Raw genomic sequence first — 17960 nt, 5'->3', positions numbered from 1 at the left:
GCCGGCGACTCATGGCAGCCCAGCTCCAGGTTGAGCTGTTCTTCAGCATCTTAGCTGTAGAGGGCAGTGTCACTAACCCTCATATGTGGGATCTGAACCAGGGTCCTCTGGCGTCCCAAACCAGTTCTTAACCATCGCGCCACTCGGCCGGCCCTACAAGTCACTTTTGATCTCTGCAATTACAAGAGGTGCTACTCAAAGTGGTTACCGTCAGCGTAATTTTAATGGTTTCTTAAAATGTGTATACATATTTTTGGCACCCTCTGTATATATACACAATATATATAAATATACTATATAGCATGTATTTTGTGAGCTGTTTTATTTATGTAATTTTTAGACATTCCTTTCATTTTGGTTTTCAGGGGAGCCCTGGAAGCTTATGTCCAGTCAGTAAGAAGTAGAGAAGGCAAAGAATTTGCACCAGTTTATCCTGTGATGGTTCAACTGCTTCAGAAAGCTATGTCTGCTCTTCAGTAATAACATGAAGTATTTTTTCTTCTCCATTTTGCGCTAACCCATTCAGGGTTGGCTGTGAAACTAAACACATACTCTAAAAGATAGCTATTATCCACTATTTTAAGAATGTAATAGACTTTTTGTATTGCCTAGTGATCTTTTTCTGTTTACCTCTTTAGCCCTTTTACCTTAAGTAGCATAAAACGTCAAAAATCATTACCACCTTCAAACATCAGGGTCCTGATTTCTCCAGGACATCCAACTCTTTTCCTTTCAGGCTTCTCTGAGGCTAAAACTTCTTTCTCATCACACATAGTTAAGTATCCTGCACCCCGCAACCAGCCTTTTTCCTCAGTAGGTGAGTTTGTAGCCCAGTGGTTCCCACATCTGGTTGCACATTAGAATTACTGGTGGAAGCTTTAGAAAAACCCTGATATTAATTTGTACCCTGTATTGATACATCTGGGGGTAGGAGCTAGGCATTAGGATTTTTAAAAAACATCCCCAAGTGTTTGCAATATGTAACCAAGTTTGGGAACCACGGGCATAGCCCAGAGCCAAGATGTAGGGCTAAATGTTTAAATGTCATACTGTAGCTGTAATAAAGATAGAGCAAAGCTGTCTTTATCTTTGCGTGTCATTTTATTAAAAGCAGATGTTGGGGCTGTTTAACTTTGTAACAGAGATGCCAAGTTAAAAATAAAAACAATTTTTACTCTACAAAGACTCTTATAAATAATAGACAATCTAGGTCTTTTTCTATTGCCCTTGTTCTGTTAACATCTTTAATGCTTAAAATCCCATCAGCAACTTAATTATTTCCCATCTCCTGAACCTGTTATCCTGACGTCTCGTGCATAAAGTTCAGTCAAGATCAATCAGCAGAAGTCAAAGATAAACAATTTTTTTCATTTTATTTGAAATAATATACAAGAATATAGTGTGCAAAATTTAGGGGCAACATCATGAAGTGTGATGAACTGAAATCGATTTGACAGCTGTGATGCCTAACCAGAAATACCATGTGGTTAAGTAACATGAAAAGCCATGATTGTAGCTCCGAGCAAAAGCAGCTGTATTGCCAATGTATTTGCTCTCATTTCCGACAGTTGGAGGAAAAGTAAAGTGCGAGTGTTGCACTGCAGTAAGTGCAAAGTCTGCCCCCACCATAAAGATACGATGACAAAAGATACTTAGGATATGTGGCTGAGGAGATACGAACACAGTTTAAAAATACAACGGTGTCAAACTGTTAACAGCACCCTGACGGCGACTTCGTCCCAATGCCATGAACTGGTGGCCTGGGCTGCGTCTCCACTGGACGGTGGGCGGTGCTGCCACCTGGTGCCTCAGCTCAGCGTGCTCCGGTAACTGCAGCAGGCGGCTCCTGCTGGGACGGACGCGACACCAGCCACCTGCCAAGGTCCTGGTGGCCCTTGGCACTGGCCAGGAACTCCTGTTTGGCACAGATGCTGAGCCCTATGACGGCTGCTCAAGGACAGGCCAACCCCAGCTTCTGTTTCATTCCATCATGTGTACAATGCAGATTAATAAGCAGTAAGGAGCCAATGTATGAACAGCAGTTACATATTTTTAAATTCCCCTTTTGTACAATTTAAAACATGTATACACTTCTCCGCTTTCTACTGTACTTTAGCACCACAGGATATCAATTTTCAAGCCTATATTACCTGATAGACATATATGAAGTTTGGAAGAAAAATAAGGCAATTTGGTTTACAATGTTGATAGTTTTAGCTTACTTAATGCTCTAATGGAGAAAGCACATCCTCACTCTTATTATTAAATCATTTCGAGACTCAAGGCTATCAGTATCTTATGGTCACACGAATTCAGGACAAATGGTAAGACCTTGATCTTCTAGGTCTTTCCACCCACAGTCAGTGTATATGCAAATGCAGGCTTCACATAAGCATCCTGGTTCAATGCTGTTGTGAGCCCTGAGGAAATAAAAACACAAAGAACAACTCAGTGAATGTCTACAAATCAACAGATACTAATTCTACAAATGAAAGCTAAGATGGATAATATGTTTATAAACTATTAAAAATCACTTTCTCAAAGGTGGGGATTTTAAAAAGTTTGCTAATATCTGGTGGCTTAAGCATCCAGAAAATTTATAAAAATGATGATAAGAGAGATAAGAGTAGGATTCGAAGGGGACCCAGGCAAAGTCCTACATGGTCCTAAGGTAATAAAGAACTTAAAAAAATCCAGTTAAGCCACACTCTTATATTGCAATCTGACCACTATTTCTTTAAAAGAAATTCTTGAAAAATTTAAACGGACGTAAACTACACGTTACTATCAAGAAACAGGCACAAATACACAGAATCTCAGAACCTTTGGCCAGCCCTCCTGCTGCACCCTAATGTCCTTCTTCCCGTCATCTTCAGATATTTAAAATTGAGCTCATTCTGTTCTATCATGTGACTTTCCTTGTAATTGATCTAAAAACAACTTAAAGTATGCTAGTCTGGTGATGGAAAACGTCTAACAATCACGTCTATCCAAGATAGCATTATGGTACAAACTTGACCAGTCTTCCTGGGCCTATTTCTTCTCCTTCCTGAGGTTTTTAATTTAGAAATTCGGTACAATGTCAGAAGTCCCCAAGAAGGTTGGTTAACATACCCCCATGCCTCCAATATCTGTATTGCCCCTCACCAATTAGGAAAAGGCTGTTGAGACATACCATCCCAAATTAGAAATAATTTCTACTGTGATATTGAGTTAGTAACACCCATTTTTCAATCCAACTAGAAATATACATTGCAAAGTTATTTTCCCACCTCAGCTTCTTCCTAAGCATGTCTGAGACTTCTACTTTTCATACTAAAGGAGTAAATGGCACTGACTGGTGAAAAGAAAGGCAGCCTGCCTGACATGACAGTGTGAAAACACTATTAAGTTCCGAAGTATAAAAAAGCTGAGAACACTATCAATACAGCTTTTAAAGACTAGACAATTGCTCAAACTTGCCAGTACAGTTCTGCAGGGAAGTCACGATAATGTTAAGCAACTACTTGTGGAAACATACTGAATTGGTTCTTTTCCTTTTCCAACAGTCAGGATTTAAACGTTTCTGTTCTTCAGCCAAAGCCTTTGCTTCTAATGTATACATCCTTCTCTCTTCATTCTTCATTTTCTTCCACCTGTCACCAAGGATCACACTTATGGCTCTGCAAAATAAATATTTACACAATGCTGAATGCAAGAATTTTTCATAAAACTCATATCAAGTGCTGCTACTTCAGGAAGAAATTAAAATTAAAAGACAATCTTGTCCAACATAGAACTGGGAAAAGGTCAAGACTATAGTCATCATTTCCAGTAAAATCTCAAGTCATGTGGTCCATTCATCGCAATCTCGGCAGTTAGTCTCCTGGAATAGTGCCAATATTTCCAAATGTCAAAGGACATCAAAAATGGCTAAAAAATGGATATTCTACAAAGCTTAGATTTAAAGAAAAAAAGTTACTATTTCAAAGAAATGGTTTAAATTACTATTGGCTCTATCCCGATCCACTGGTTTAACATACTAAGGCAGGCAACATTCACCTTTATTTTTTAAAAGCTAGTCTTACTTTCTATCTGTGCCCATAACCTTTCAAATAATTATAAATCTTTTTTCATTCACGCAACCATTAGTGAAAATGTGGTGACATTAACTATGCACATTTACTGTTTCTCTCTTAAGACACCAAAAAAACCTTAGGCAGTATTTGTACTTCTCCCTTGAGAAAACTGGATAAACTCAAAGGGGAAGAAGTCAAACTGTTAAAAAGACATCATGATAGAAATATGAAGCTATTTCCCATTTATATTCGTTAATCTGTCCCAAACATACTATACAGTCTCATCTAGGACACGTACATACAAACCATTTGCCTTTTTTGAAGAGTTTTTAACTATTCATTTCATGACAAGCACACACAACTAAAGTTCCTGGAATGATCGCATGAAGTAGAAACAAGCGATGGGATACTAGCGGCAGCTGAGCTTTTGAAGAACAGTAACCACAAGCTCTACTGCTTAAAAAGAAATGAAATGTGTAGTAAATCTATTTTTTAATCCATTGACTTGATGCAATTCAACACTACTGCATCTTCCTCTACTAAAATAAAAATCAGCTTTTGTAGTCTCTGGGTTAAGGGTACCACATGCTGGTTGACACATTTACCAGACAAACAAACCAATAAGAAATACTCGCATATGTATCACTACCCCAAAATCAGTGATGCATTTGATATAAGCTTCTCTTTTTAAAATACAAACAAAAATTAAGCTCTTGAGAACAGACTGGTGGTTACTAGATGTGAAGGATGAGGGGCGGGATGAAATATGTGAAGGTGGTCAAAAGGCACCAACTTCGTTATAAAAGAAGTCAGTCATGGGGATGTAACGTACGTCAGAGTGACGTACAATACTGCATTGCATATTTGAAGGTTGCTAAGATCTCAAAAGCTCTCATCACAAGAAAAAAACTTCATAACTCGTATGGTGATGATGTTAACTAGACTTACTGTCATGATAATTTTGCAGTATATATAAATATCGAATCATTATTCTATACACCTGAAACATGCTATATGTCAATTATATCACAATATACATACATATATATAAAAATTAAGCTCATGAGACATTCAAACCTGAATTCAAAACAATTATTTCAGTGGATAATCAATTTGACTTTTCTCATAACATCACGGGTAAAGGAAACGGTGGTTTTGACTGTTAGGGAACTAGGAAGAATGATTAATTTTTATACATGGAGAACTTGGTTTGAGAGGGAGTAAGCAGCAGAGGACCATAAGAGATGCTAGATGTAAGGACACAGTAAACAGAATAGGAAGGACTGAAGTTAACTGTTATTTCTGGGCTTTCCTGAGGACACCTTGAGGTTTAGTCCTGACAAACCTGGCAGTTATTACAAATTGCTAATGCCTGCACATGCCAGTGTGACAGTTGTAAAATAAGTACATCCTTGAGATCTGACACAAAAAAGTGCTAGTCTTCTCTATAAAGCTTTTCTATGAAGATGGAGCTGTCAGCTGTTAGAACTGTGTCCTCTAACAGGCAAATGACATTTAATACTATTTTAGAAGGCAGATCCTTACCACTTAGTAACCTAATTATAAGTATTATAATTATGCATAACCCTAAAAATTCCACTTGAACTTTTTAAAGTCAACCTAAGAAAATAGAATTCAATAATAAAAGCTATTGAACATTAAGTTTAATTGTCCCAGTTCCTGTGAACTGCTCTGAAGTGTTAATTATTACAATCAGAATCACCACTATTTTTACCTGTTATCTTTCCCTGGATACATCTGAGTATATTCAACTCTGTATTTTTTGGCAAAAAGCATGAAGGCATTCATTGGTCTTTTGCACTTGTTAGGAGAAGTGGCACTCACAGTCCCTGAGCTGTGGGTTTTGACCGCTTTCGCATACAGAGAACTGGACGAGAGCTGTGATGGTCCAGGGGAGCCACAGTTTTTACTGAATCCAGATCTTGCAAAGTCTTGACCGCCAGGTCCCCCGCATGACAGAGACGCACGGCGCTGACGAGCCATACTACTTAGCACATAGACTGCAGAAGAATCCATAGGCGTGAAGTCATAGCTTAAAAAAAAATGTATAACATGGTTTTAATTCAATTTAATGATCTGCTTTGTAAAAACTGGATTTTTAAAAAACCTTTAACGTATGATAGGATATTTCAATGTATTTCCCCCTATATAATGTTACCAAAACTACTTTAACAACTTCACCACTGACAGTTACTTGTAAGTTGAAAGCTTATGGATACACTGACTATCTTTGGAGAACACAAAAGTTTTAAAATAAAAGACTTCAAGCATCCCCCGAAAGGAATCTGTTGTAATCCACATACGTGACTCTCACTAGTCTCTCCAGATCCCACATCCCCATGTCTTCTTTTTTTTTAAGCTGAGCCATCCTGCCTATTGGCAGCTCAGTTCAGGCCAGGAATCGAACCACTGTTGCTCAGAGCTCAAACTCTTGAGTGAGCTCTTAACCAACTGAGCCACTCGGCCAGCCCTCCCATGTCTTCTTACTTTAGATTCACTTTTTGACCAATTTTATCATCTGACTTGGCCTACAGAAGCCTAGAACTAGAAAATTAAAATGGAGTGGCATGCATACACCAGGCCTGCAGACTAACGACTGCAGATGATAAACTGCTGGGTAGGGTGGTCAAAAGCAGTCAGTGCAGCTAAAGGCACTTGAAAATGCAGAGTAATCTGGGCCATCTGTTCATTCAGGTACAGTCATACATAAAGGGTGCCAAAAAACATATACACATTTTAAGAAAGGAAAAAACTATTAAAATTGTAATAATATATACCGATAACAAAAGATGAATACAAGTCATGTGTGTACATTTTTTGGGCACCCCAGTATGCATCAGTCTCCCCAAAAGACTATCCATCTGTTGTAACATAGCCTAATAACTTAGAAAGTAAAAACCCACATTGACCAGGACTGGCCATACTTTGTTTGGTATATTCAGTTTACACAGGCACAGAAACTATCTCTTCATATCATCTCTTATCTCAACAAGCTTGCTCAGCGGGTATCATTATCATCTCTTTTATGTGAAGAAACAAGCTAAGAAAGATCAAGTCCTGCCGCCCAAGGCCACACAGCCACTAGATCCAAACCCAGGTCAGTCTGTGCACCTCCAAAGCCCAGGTTTCCTCACCAATACCAGGTGCTTTCTCTGCACTGACACTGGCTATCCTCAAGGTGAACAAGTAATCATCATATTAACTGAAAATATCAGCTGAAAATTAGAGCAAATGTAGACCACAGTCTAAAGAAACACCTGTGAGAAGAATTCTCTTTTGTTCCAACTGTGTTAACTCCTGCTTATACTTTTTATCTTAGCAGAAAACCTTGTATTCATTTTTTATTCTAAACCCAACTCCTACTTCTCTCCCTGAAACAGAAATTCTGATAACTCATCAAAACAGGTTCATGTTAGCTGAAGGAAGTGTCTGCCTAAAGGTAAAGCATATGTGCTTATGAGTTATTCTATTCTAGAGAGAGCTAAACGAATGAGGTCCATGCCATTAACTGCATGTCGTAAAAATGAATTCTACCAGTTATCAACTACACAATGTCTGCTTTATAGGAGTATTATATGAAATGAATGTATTTAAAGTATGACTCCAAAATCATCTAATGAATGCATAGCAATCAGTATTATGTCAGAGAGACTCTAGTATAAGCTACTCCCAAATATAAATTAGAAAAACAGCAAACTTAAGCATTATAAATAAATCTGACACAAAAGTATTAATCTCTACTGAGGCAAATATTTAATTACAATTTAAAATACCAAAATATTTCAAATAGGGCAAGATAACATGGATGGACCTCGAGGATATTATGCTAAGTGATGTAAGTCAGAGAAAGGTAAGTACCGTATGATCTCACTAATATGTGGAATCTAAAAAAACCAAACTCATAATAATGGAAATGGTTGCCTACTGGGTGGTTAGGGGATGGGACAGATGATGTTTAAGGGTACAAACATGCAACGAGTAATATGTAAGCCCTAGAGATCCAGTGCACAGTGTACAGACGACAATACTGTAATGTAATCATCTAACTTGCTGAGAGACTAGAACTTTAATTATTACAACCACTAAAGGGATGATAATTATATAATATGACAGAGGTGCTAATAATCCCTACAATGGCAATCTTATTATATAATATAAATGTACAAATTAACATGTTGTACACCTTAAATTTACACTATGTTGTATGTCAAATATATTTCAATTACAATTTTTTAAATAGGGTAGGCTAACTACTGAAACTTGAAAACTCTACCATCTAGTGGCACAAATATAACCATCACCTATTTCCATTATGGATACAATTTAAAGCAGTTTGAAATATTCAATCACAGAATTCTGGATTTTGCCATAACTATAGCATTAAAATATTACATAGAATACCTAAAAAATAACTTAATCTTTTGCTATACCACCTCAGCATCAGTTTCTTCACTACCTGTGGTTCCTGAAATGGGCCTTCTCTCACACCTCTGCTTTCTGTACACACCATTCATTAAACTTAAAATGCCATTTCCGACCTTCATTGTCTAATTATTACTCTTAATGAAAAACTCCACAATAGCGGAGTATCTATTGACCATGTCATATAAACTCATTTAATCCTCCCTTCAATATTATCCTCCTTTTACAGATTTTTAAAAAGCCATAGAAAGGTTAAATCAACTTACCCCAGCTTCCATAGCAAATCTATTGCAGAGCCAGGATTTGAACCCAGGCAGTCCAGCCTCAGAGCTCAGGTTCCTACCAGGCTACACTCTCAATCAGCGCGCCCCCCACACTATGCACATTTACCAATTCATTTCATTCTCTAGGCTGGAAGTGAAGAGGCAGGCAGGCCCGCGTCTTAACTGATTTAAATCCCCAATGCCGAGCACATACTAATGTTTGATGGGTGGCTGAGAGGGTAAAATAAATATTTTCGCAAACATAATGATGCAAAATTTTAATTGGGTTCAAATCCCACCTCTGCCACTTACAAATAATATGACCTTGGGCCAGTTAAACCATTTGGCCTCAGTCTATATTCTGTCTGTAAAATGAAGATAATACATGCTATGCAATGCTGCATAGCTGAAAGAACAATACATGTATGAAAACACTTAGGGCAGAAGCTGGCACATTATCTCAATGTCTTGAATGGGCTTCTTCAAATCACGCTCCCACTTGGAAGCGTCCTTCCCACAGGACAGCTCATCACTGTATTGCTGACTTCTGGTCCTTACCAAGCTACAATCTACTCAATGTCTTCCCTGTACAGCATGACTCAAGGGCTTGCCCCAAGTCCCCCAAGTGGGACATGGGCAATTATTCTGGGGTTCCTAGTTCCTCCCTAAACTAAGCATGTCTTCTTTCTGCCATCCTTTCCCTTCTTGCCCGCCTTGTATCAGGCAGTATCTCCCTTAACCACCCCACAAGCCATAATCTAACCCACAATGAAAACCTAGTCAACTTCACATTGCTCAACTTGTTCATGGTTTCTCCTGGATGAAACTGCCCATTTCCACTCCTTTATGGGGAAGGGGAAAAAGGGATGTTGCTGTCACTCCACAATAAAATAAGACCAATGCAAAGGTCATCCTAAGAGTGATTGCTACTCAGTAGGACCAAACAATGAGCACTTGCCATCTTGGAAAAACAGAAATTAGGTAGCCAAATGTTCCTTTTGCTTTAAAAAAAACAAACTTTTGCACTATGCAATACTTGATATATAAAAAATGTAAAATTTGTAACAGAAAAATATACATAACATATATAGGAAGCATACAAATAAATGAGTAAACCCAAAACCTAAATTAAGCAACAGAATTATTTCTAACATCATCAAAGTTCCACATCTGCCAACCCCCAGAGATAACCGGTCTCCTAAATGGTTTATCATTCCCTTTTTCAATAATTTTATTATAAAAATAATGCATTATTCATAAATACAACATATAAATACTATAGCAGCATTAATTATGGTAATGTCAATTTTTTAACATGTAACCATGTTTCACTGTGCAGAGGAAGGTATAGCAGGCCTGACCACTATCCTTTCAAAGGTTTACAAGGTTGGCCCTTAATTAGTATCTGGAAACTTGGATTTCGGGAAGGTTCCCATCATTCCTACAACCGAGAAGAGTGGCCCAATTCCCAAAACTGTGTGTACAAACAATATGGTTTACCCTGAATACCTGCTTTTGGAAGTTTGAAATTTTGGTACGTGCCAGCCTGAGGCAGCCTGTGCGACCGGCTCCCAGTAAAAAACCTGCTGAGTGTCTAACGAGATAAGACACTTAGTAGATAACATTTCATACATGTCATAACTCACTGCTGACGGATGTAAGTATGTCCTGTGTGACTCCACTGGGGGAGGACTCCTGGAAGCCTAGCTTCTCCCAGACTTCACCCATGCCTTTCCTTTTCCTGATTTTGCTTTGTATCCTTTCACTGTAAGAAATCCAAGCTGTGAGTGTAGCTATTGGGTTGTCGGGAAACTCATGACACATTTTTGCAACGAAAAACAGAAAAAATACATCATGACTTTTCCGACAACCCAATATATGCTGAATCCGTGAGTCTTCCTAGTGAATCACTGAACCTGGGGTGGTCTTGAAGACCTCTAGCATAACTATATGATATGTATTATATATACTATATAAATACTGTATAATACAAATATATTTATAATTTTATTACATATATTTCCAAAGAATGATTCCATAAAAAATGGAATCACAGTGTATACTACTGAGACTAAATTTTACTAAACATTATTTCTAAAGTTGATTCATGTGTTAAAATGTACAGCTAAGTAAGTTCATTCACTTTCCGCTTAACATAGCTATGAACTTATTTACACACCTCCCAGCTCACGTCCACAAGAGTTTACTTCTCTAAGGGTACATTACAGAGGAATGGAATTGCTGATATCCAGTGTTATAAGGCCAAATTATCTTCCAAAATTTTGTTTACACTCTCACCAAAACAAAGAAGTTACTACTGATCTATATCCTAAGAATACTTAGTATGAGACCTTAAAATTTTGTCTCATTTTCTAATTTTTCAAGGAAGAGTGTATTTGAGCAATACAATCAAGCAGCATTTAGATTCCAATGTTGCAGATGTTATTAAGCATATGGCCTGTGCTTTTTTTTAAGGAAGCAAACAATAAGCATTTATTTTTCAAATAATGGAATGTTTCCTCTGAAAGGAAAAGGAACCTTTTACTAGGAATCTGGAGGTCTGGACTCCAGCTTCTGCTCTGCTTCTGAGTGACCATCTCTCTCTCGCTACCCTTTTTGTTTCCCTTTTCTCTTTTTTAATTTTTCAATTACACACAATATTAGTTTCAGGTGTATAACATAGTGATTAAATATTTACATAACTTATGAAGTGATCACCCCAATAAATCCAGTACCCAGCTGACCCCATAGTTATTTTACCATATTATAGACAAGTATATTCTCTATGCTGTACTTTACATCCCCATGACTACTGTGTAACAACCAATTTGTATTTCTTAATCTTGTCACCTTTTTCACCCATTCCCCCAACCCCCTTCCCATCTAGCAATCATCAGAATGTTCTCTGTATTTAGGAGTTTGTGGCCTGTGCTTTTTAAAATATTAGTTTCACTTATTCTTTTGATATATGAATATATTAACTTTATATTTTATTAATTGAATGAAATAAAATCTAGCCCCCAGCAGGAACTATTGAGAATTCTCTACCTAATACCTGTGGATTTGACAATTATCTTAAAGAATGAGTCTTAAAATCCAGGATGTCTACATACAGACTTTTTTCTGGGTACTTCCTGGGAGTAGGGGGACCAATTGTCCCTGTCTGCCCAGGACTGACAGGTTTCCAGGGATGCTGGACTTTCAGGGATGGACCCAGAGAAGTTCTACGCAAACTGAGACAGTTGAGTTGACCTTCTTGAGTGTCAGGACACATGGGGTCTTTCTGTCCTATCGTGCCACTTAACAGCAACATGATCTCAGGAGAAATCACTTCCCTCTTAAGTTTTTACAAATGTCAAGTTTCTGCTATATTTACTATTTGTTAAACCATGCAACTAATGCCCTTGGTCAAAATGCGTATTAAACAAAGACAGTTAACTAAAGAAAAAAAGATATGGCTAACTACAAAAATACTAAGAGATTTATGGACTGGTTAAAAACAACTGGCCAAATATAACTTTTTTTTTTGGGGGGGGGTCTAACTATCAAAGCTGATCTATTAAACTCCTGGTTATATAACATATTTTTCCTAACCTAATCCTAAATGAACTCACTTTTTCCTATATGACTACTCTTACGTAAAAGTCCCCATAAGCTGTTGGTTTTACTTTAATTACATAATACTTTTTCACTTAACACTTTGTATGCGGGCATTTTCCCGCCAAATCGCGTCGTAACAAAGAGGTCTCTATACCTGAGTTAACTCCCGCGCTTTGGTATCACATTGTTTGTGGAAAACGAGTAAACTCGTCATAGCGCTTTAACTCAGGTATAGAGACCTCTTTGTTACGACGCGATTTGGCGGGAAAATGCCCGCTTACAAAGTGGTATAAAAAGCACTATGACGAGTTTACTCGTTTCCCACAAACAATGTGTTAATCATGTATATGTACTTCCTCTAAGTAGTTCTTTTGTAATTCTCAAATCTTTAAAGGTTTAGCCTCTTCGATATCTGACTTAGCAATCAGTAGGGAGATTAAGGGTAAACTTTGACAGGAAAAAAAACCCAGAAATAAAAACTGACCCAGTATTACCTTTTAAATGTATCAAAAACACCTGAATCATCAAAATTAATGGCATCGGGGTGTCCAGGAGGTAGACATACATCACCAATGTGAATCTCACAACACGGAATGCCATGCTGTACCACGGTCAAGCTTGGATAAAACGATGACCAACCTACAGTTAAATCAAATAATAGCTGCATAAAGGATGGGGATTGACAGAAAGCACACTATTATATTCAGATATATCATTTCTGAGCCTTACAAAATAAAGTTATTATTTAAAATAATTCCCAAGAAATTTTCTAACACAAGTCATGTATCTTTGCCATCAAGCCAAGTACAAACATTTTCTTTAAGCAATGCAAAAGCCCTCCAAAACGTAGCTTAATTCAACAATAGAGGCTATCAGTTAGCACTTCCATCATTCTACAAGCTAGTGAGTGACAGATGACGATGAGTGAGACCATTAGATCCTCTGAATTATGTTTAACATGGTGGTATTGTAGTAAGGCTCTGAAAATTGATTCAGGTATACAATATAATTGGTAACCCTAAACCAAAAAGCAATTACTAGAATACTCCATTCTCCAAACTATATACTGAGAGAGCTTATTATATAGTATGCTACACGAATCTGAAAGTTTTCATACCCATAAGAAGTAGAGGTTGGTCTGACTACCATACCATTAAGACAATAAGGCATTTCCTATGGTAGTTTTATTTAGTTTGAAATTTTCCCTTCAATTTTTTTCCCTTGATCATCAAAGAATTATGCCACAAGATATAATTATAGATTTAAGAAGATTTATTTTAAAAGTTACTAAAAATTCAAATTGAAGCCCTACCTTTATTTTTAACATAGAAAGGGTGATCCAGTTTACACTCTACGGTTAGCAAACCATCCTCCACTGTACCAGGATCAAAAGTCAACTTCAGTACAGACTCCCCAAATGATATACTTTCTTCATGTGATAACAGTTTTAGACCATCAGAACCATAGCCCTGAAAATACATGCATATAGTGAATGAATTGGCAATGTTCAATTCAACACACAGTGAAATTCCTATTACATAAGACTTTGTGGAAAAGGTAAAAACAAACAAGACAGTGTCTCTGTCTTTAAGGAGCTTTCATCCAGTAGTGAAGAAAAGCACATATATAAATCACTACAATATAAGACAGACTGGAAAAGGCATTTTAATTCAAGTGTAAATAATGCTAACGGAGTTTAATAAAGGGAGACATCAATTCCAAGAGAGAGACATTAGGGAGGCTTTCAATTCCCATTTGAACTAGGATTTAAAAGAAAAATGAAATTTAGGAAGGTAGAACGGGCATTATACCAGGAATAGTTGTAACTAACACCTGCTTTGGGGAGTGCTGAGTATTTGCCAAAAACACAATCTGAGTTCAGAGTTGGGGCGAATAAGACTGAAAAGGAGGGGCCAGTTAGTAAGTAAAGGGTCTTAAAGACAAAAGTACTTCAACTTTCCTTTGAGAGGGTCCTGGGAAGTCAATAACAGTATTTTTATTAATATGATTGTTCATTTTGAGATAATAAAGACTACAGAAAAAAGTTACCTCTAATATTCAATTATTTAAAGATATAAGAGAAACCTATCAGTCTTGAATTGACAAGTACAGTGGTGGTAGAACTAGGCTAAATTTAAATTCAGCAAGTGTTTATTGAATATTTAGTACATGCCAGGTACTAGGCTCTGAAAATACAAGCATTAACAACACATAATCCCTACCCTTAAATTCACAGATAAACAAAGGAGACAGACATGCCAACAGCCAGCTATAGTATCCAATTACACTAGTGCATGAACAAAGTAAAGAATGAGAGAGAAGAATGACTGTAAAAATCTTTTAAGGAAACAGAACTGATAACTAAATATGAAGGGATAGTCATAACTAAATATGAAGGGATAGTCTGCTTCATGGTCTTGAACCTGGCAATCGAGGATAACACCACCTTTAAAAAAAGAGGAGGAAAGTAGGCCAAAAAGAGGAAGAAAAAGGTGAATCCAATGCTGGTTACACTAATAAGCTGAGTTTGAACAACTGGTTGATATTCATACACAGGTGTCTAATACGCACTTGGAAACATGCAAGTGAAGGCTATGGACGTCTATTTGTAAATAACTGAATTACAGACTGTCCTACTTCTTAGACCTACAAGCCCTTAAAAAGACTCCAATCCCATCTTACAGATCAGGAAGCCAGTGCCTAGTGGGATTAACAAGCTGCCCAAGGTCAGTCACACAAATAGTTGCAGGAAAACCATAAAAGCACCCATGTTTCCTGGCCCCAAGTCCAGGGTGCTTTCCTCAGGCCCCATGGGGGGGGGTGCCGACATGATCACAGACAGGAAGTGGCTAAGAGTGCAGAGGAGCAGAACCTTGTCTCCCATTCACCATTCAGGGTGGACAAGACTGAGACGTTAAAAAGAGAATCAAGGCCCTGCCTGCTTCACAGATCAAGAGAAGACAATGTCAGGAAATAAGTCACTGTGCCAGATACTGCAGAGATGTCAAACGGAACAAGCAGCAGTCTTTCTAGAAATCAGAATAAAGCTAGTAACCTCTAAGACAACTTTAGTAGAGTGGCACCGGCCACTCAGGCTAAGGCAAACTTCATTATAATGAACAGCAAGAGGGAGAAACTGAAGGCAGCCATGTAGGGACTAATTTTTTCAAAAAACTCAGTAGGGACAGCAAGATCAAACAGGAATTTTAAACAAGCACACTGCACATACCCTATCGCTCTCCCACAGTGGAGCTGGAGAAATTCAAGATGTCACACACAAGGTGTCAACCATTTTTATCCTACTATTGCCCACTAATGCTTTTGCTGATTATCAACTTAGAAAAAGCCAGTGTTTTATGCAGTTATTTAAAAAATAACTTAATGTAAGCAACTCTCGATTACCCTGAGGGGAATAAACCAGTTTGTAGATTTCCTAAGACAAGTCTTTGGTTCACTGACAGATTGATTCATTTTGAATGCCAGTGTAGTTGTCCACATCTAAGAAAGTATAATAATACAGGCAAACCTTAGCCACTCCATCAGGCTAAGCAACAACAAATAGTCACAGAGCCTCTACCTAAAATATAAGATGTCACTTAAATATGAAAGGAAATGGAGGCTACTCCTGTAGATTAACAATAAACCTTGTTTCACTTTGAAAGGTTTTTTACAGTTTGGGGAATCTGACACCAACCTTGTGCGTGCCCATCTGGAGGGGTTCCTCACTGTCACAGCCTTCGGCTCTGGCAAAGTCTTCAGCATCCTGCCACTCCTTATTGCTTCCCTTATGAAAGCACAGGCGTGTGCCTGAAGTGTAAGTAAAAACAAACATTAGATTTGTGACTAGTTTGCTACACAAGCAAGCTGTGAAAATTCAAGTGTGTTTTTACCTTTTAAAAAACAGTGCCAAGCAGTTGAAGGCCAGGAATTGCACCATCCCAAATCATCATCATCCGAGAGGGAGGACATGCAGAAAATGCCAGATTCTGACTCACTATTTGCCTATGGAGAAAAACATTATACACTTTTTTATTTTTAAAGATATCTTGTTAGTATCTGTCTTTATCTCAGGCCTTCAGGCTCTCTCCTTATTAGGGGATAACTTAATCATTTTAAACTTAGGGAAATGCAATGCCTTCAAAAACTAAAGATTTTGAAAAGTTCTAGTTAAATGCATGTTCCCACTTGTAACAAACTTTCCGAACAGTTAATAGAGCTGTACATAAAATCAAATCCAGATCACTAGCAGAACAATGAAACATACTATTTTCCATCTGTATGTGCTTCAAAAGACTTGCTTAGAGAGGGAAAGTTAATATATTTCAACTGTTGTGCAAACTTTGTCAAAGTTTAATCTCATGACTAAACTCACCCTTTCATGTCGGACTGGTGTTTCTTCCTTCCAGTGATGAGGGAAGGCTGGTTCGCTCTTAGACGAGGACGACACTGGAGGAGGGCGTGCATAGGAATGTAAGCTTTTGCTAGTAGCTATGATGTGTACAGGAGATGATCTAAAATAAAGAAGTAGTTTTAACGATAAAGCATAGGTTCTTAAAGTAGATCTTTCCTTTTGATGAGAAAAACTTTATATTTGAAATGCCAAAGTTATTACATATAAGACACCTATGGAAGACACTAGTAAAGACAGAGATTTCATTTAGCATATGCTGTTCCTTAACTCAACTTCTTCCCCAAGCCCTCCTCACACATTTTAAATACTGTTTTTTTCCAGATTTGACAATGTATTTTAAATTCCAAATTCATTTATTCATTTATTTTTATATCAACAGGTACATATAAATGTGCATATTTTCATTCATGAAGAATAACCTGTGCAAGACTCCCTATCCATTTCTTTCTTCTACTTTGATATACTCATTGTCTTAATACAAGTGAATCTATGCTTAATACAACCAACACTTAACTCTGTATCTACCAACCACCTGTCACTAGGCAGATAACAATGAACTACCTTAAGCTAAAATGCTTAAACTAATTATTTCTTATTAAAGCAGCCTATTTGCAACTTCTTGTAACTGGACACTATTTCTTGCTTTCTAATACAAACTTTCTGAAAAGTATCTACACATAAGGACTAATTTGCCTAGGATCACCTTAAGAAAACGTACCCCTTCCACAGTTTTCCCCTCACAAGTCTCTTTACCTGGCAGTGCTCCCTTTAGAGTCCTTGGGCTCCCAAGGACATACTAAGCGCCTTCCCCACAAACAGATCAGCTATTCCCAGAAGCGGTACCAGTAAGAAGCGAGCCCATCAAGGGTGATCAGTAATGTGTGCTGACATGGGAGTTTGGAAACAGCAGAGAGGAAGACTGCAAGATCTAGAGGGTAGGGCCGGCCGAGCGGCGCGTTGGTTAAGAACTGGCTTGGGACGCCGGAGGGACCCGGTTTGGATCCCACATATGAGGGCCAGTGACACTGCCCTCCACAGCTAAGATGCTGAACAACAGCTCATCCTGGAGCTGGGCTGCCGTGAGTCGCTGGTGACGGTGTAGGCTGCAGCCCCTGCTGCAGTGGGTTGCCATGGGCTACCGCGTGTGGCCAGCAGCCAGCGTGAGCGGCCAGCAGCCAGCGTGAG

At 38.0% G+C, this 17960-nt stretch overlaps 2 protein-coding genes across 5 annotated transcripts in view; one reads left to right on the top strand and one right to left on the bottom strand.

Annotated features, from left to right (window-relative positions):
* The window catches only part of COG5 (component of oligomeric golgi complex 5), a 191061-nt gene extending 189882 nt beyond the window's left edge, over positions 1-1179 (top strand). Inside the window, exon 17 of the mRNA XM_019631601.1 lies at positions 366-1179. Within this exon, the coding sequence (XP_019487146.1) occupies positions 366-480 (115 nt within the window). The 3' untranslated portion in view covers positions 481-1179. The remainder of the gene's footprint in view (positions 1-365) is intronic.
* A 168-nt stretch (positions 1180-1347) lies between these two features.
* The window catches only part of HBP1 (HMG-box transcription factor 1), a 31160-nt gene continuing 14547 nt past the window's right edge, over positions 1348-17960 (bottom strand). For 2 of the 4 annotated variants that reach the window (XM_019631603.1, XM_019631604.1), the window contains exons 4-11: positions 16737-16875; positions 16255-16366; positions 16059-16171; positions 13677-13833; positions 12859-13003; positions 5794-6111; positions 3521-3662; positions 1348-2420 (exon numbers count right to left, since the gene is read on the bottom strand). In XM_019631603.1, coding sequence (XP_019487148.1) covers positions 2403-2420; positions 3521-3662; positions 5794-6111; positions 12859-13003; positions 13677-13833; positions 16059-16171; positions 16255-16366; positions 16737-16875 — 1144 coding nt within the window. In that variant the 3' untranslated portion in view covers positions 1348-2402. The remainder of the gene's footprint in view (positions 2421-3520; positions 3663-5793; positions 6112-12858; positions 13004-13676; positions 13834-16058; positions 16172-16254; positions 16367-16736; positions 16876-17960) is intronic. The other 2 variants (XM_019631605.1, XM_019631606.1) reach the window with 1 other exon arrangement.

The sequence above is a fragment of the Hipposideros armiger genome, unplaced genomic scaffold (genome assembly GCF_001890085.2).
Source record: "Hipposideros armiger isolate ML-2016 unplaced genomic scaffold, ASM189008v1 scaffold_1017, whole genome shotgun sequence".
Taxonomy (NCBI): domain Eukaryota; kingdom Metazoa; phylum Chordata; class Mammalia; order Chiroptera; family Hipposideridae; genus Hipposideros; species Hipposideros armiger.
The sequence above is the reverse complement of the archived record's forward strand: the minus strand, read 5'-3'. Positions and strand labels throughout refer to the sequence as shown.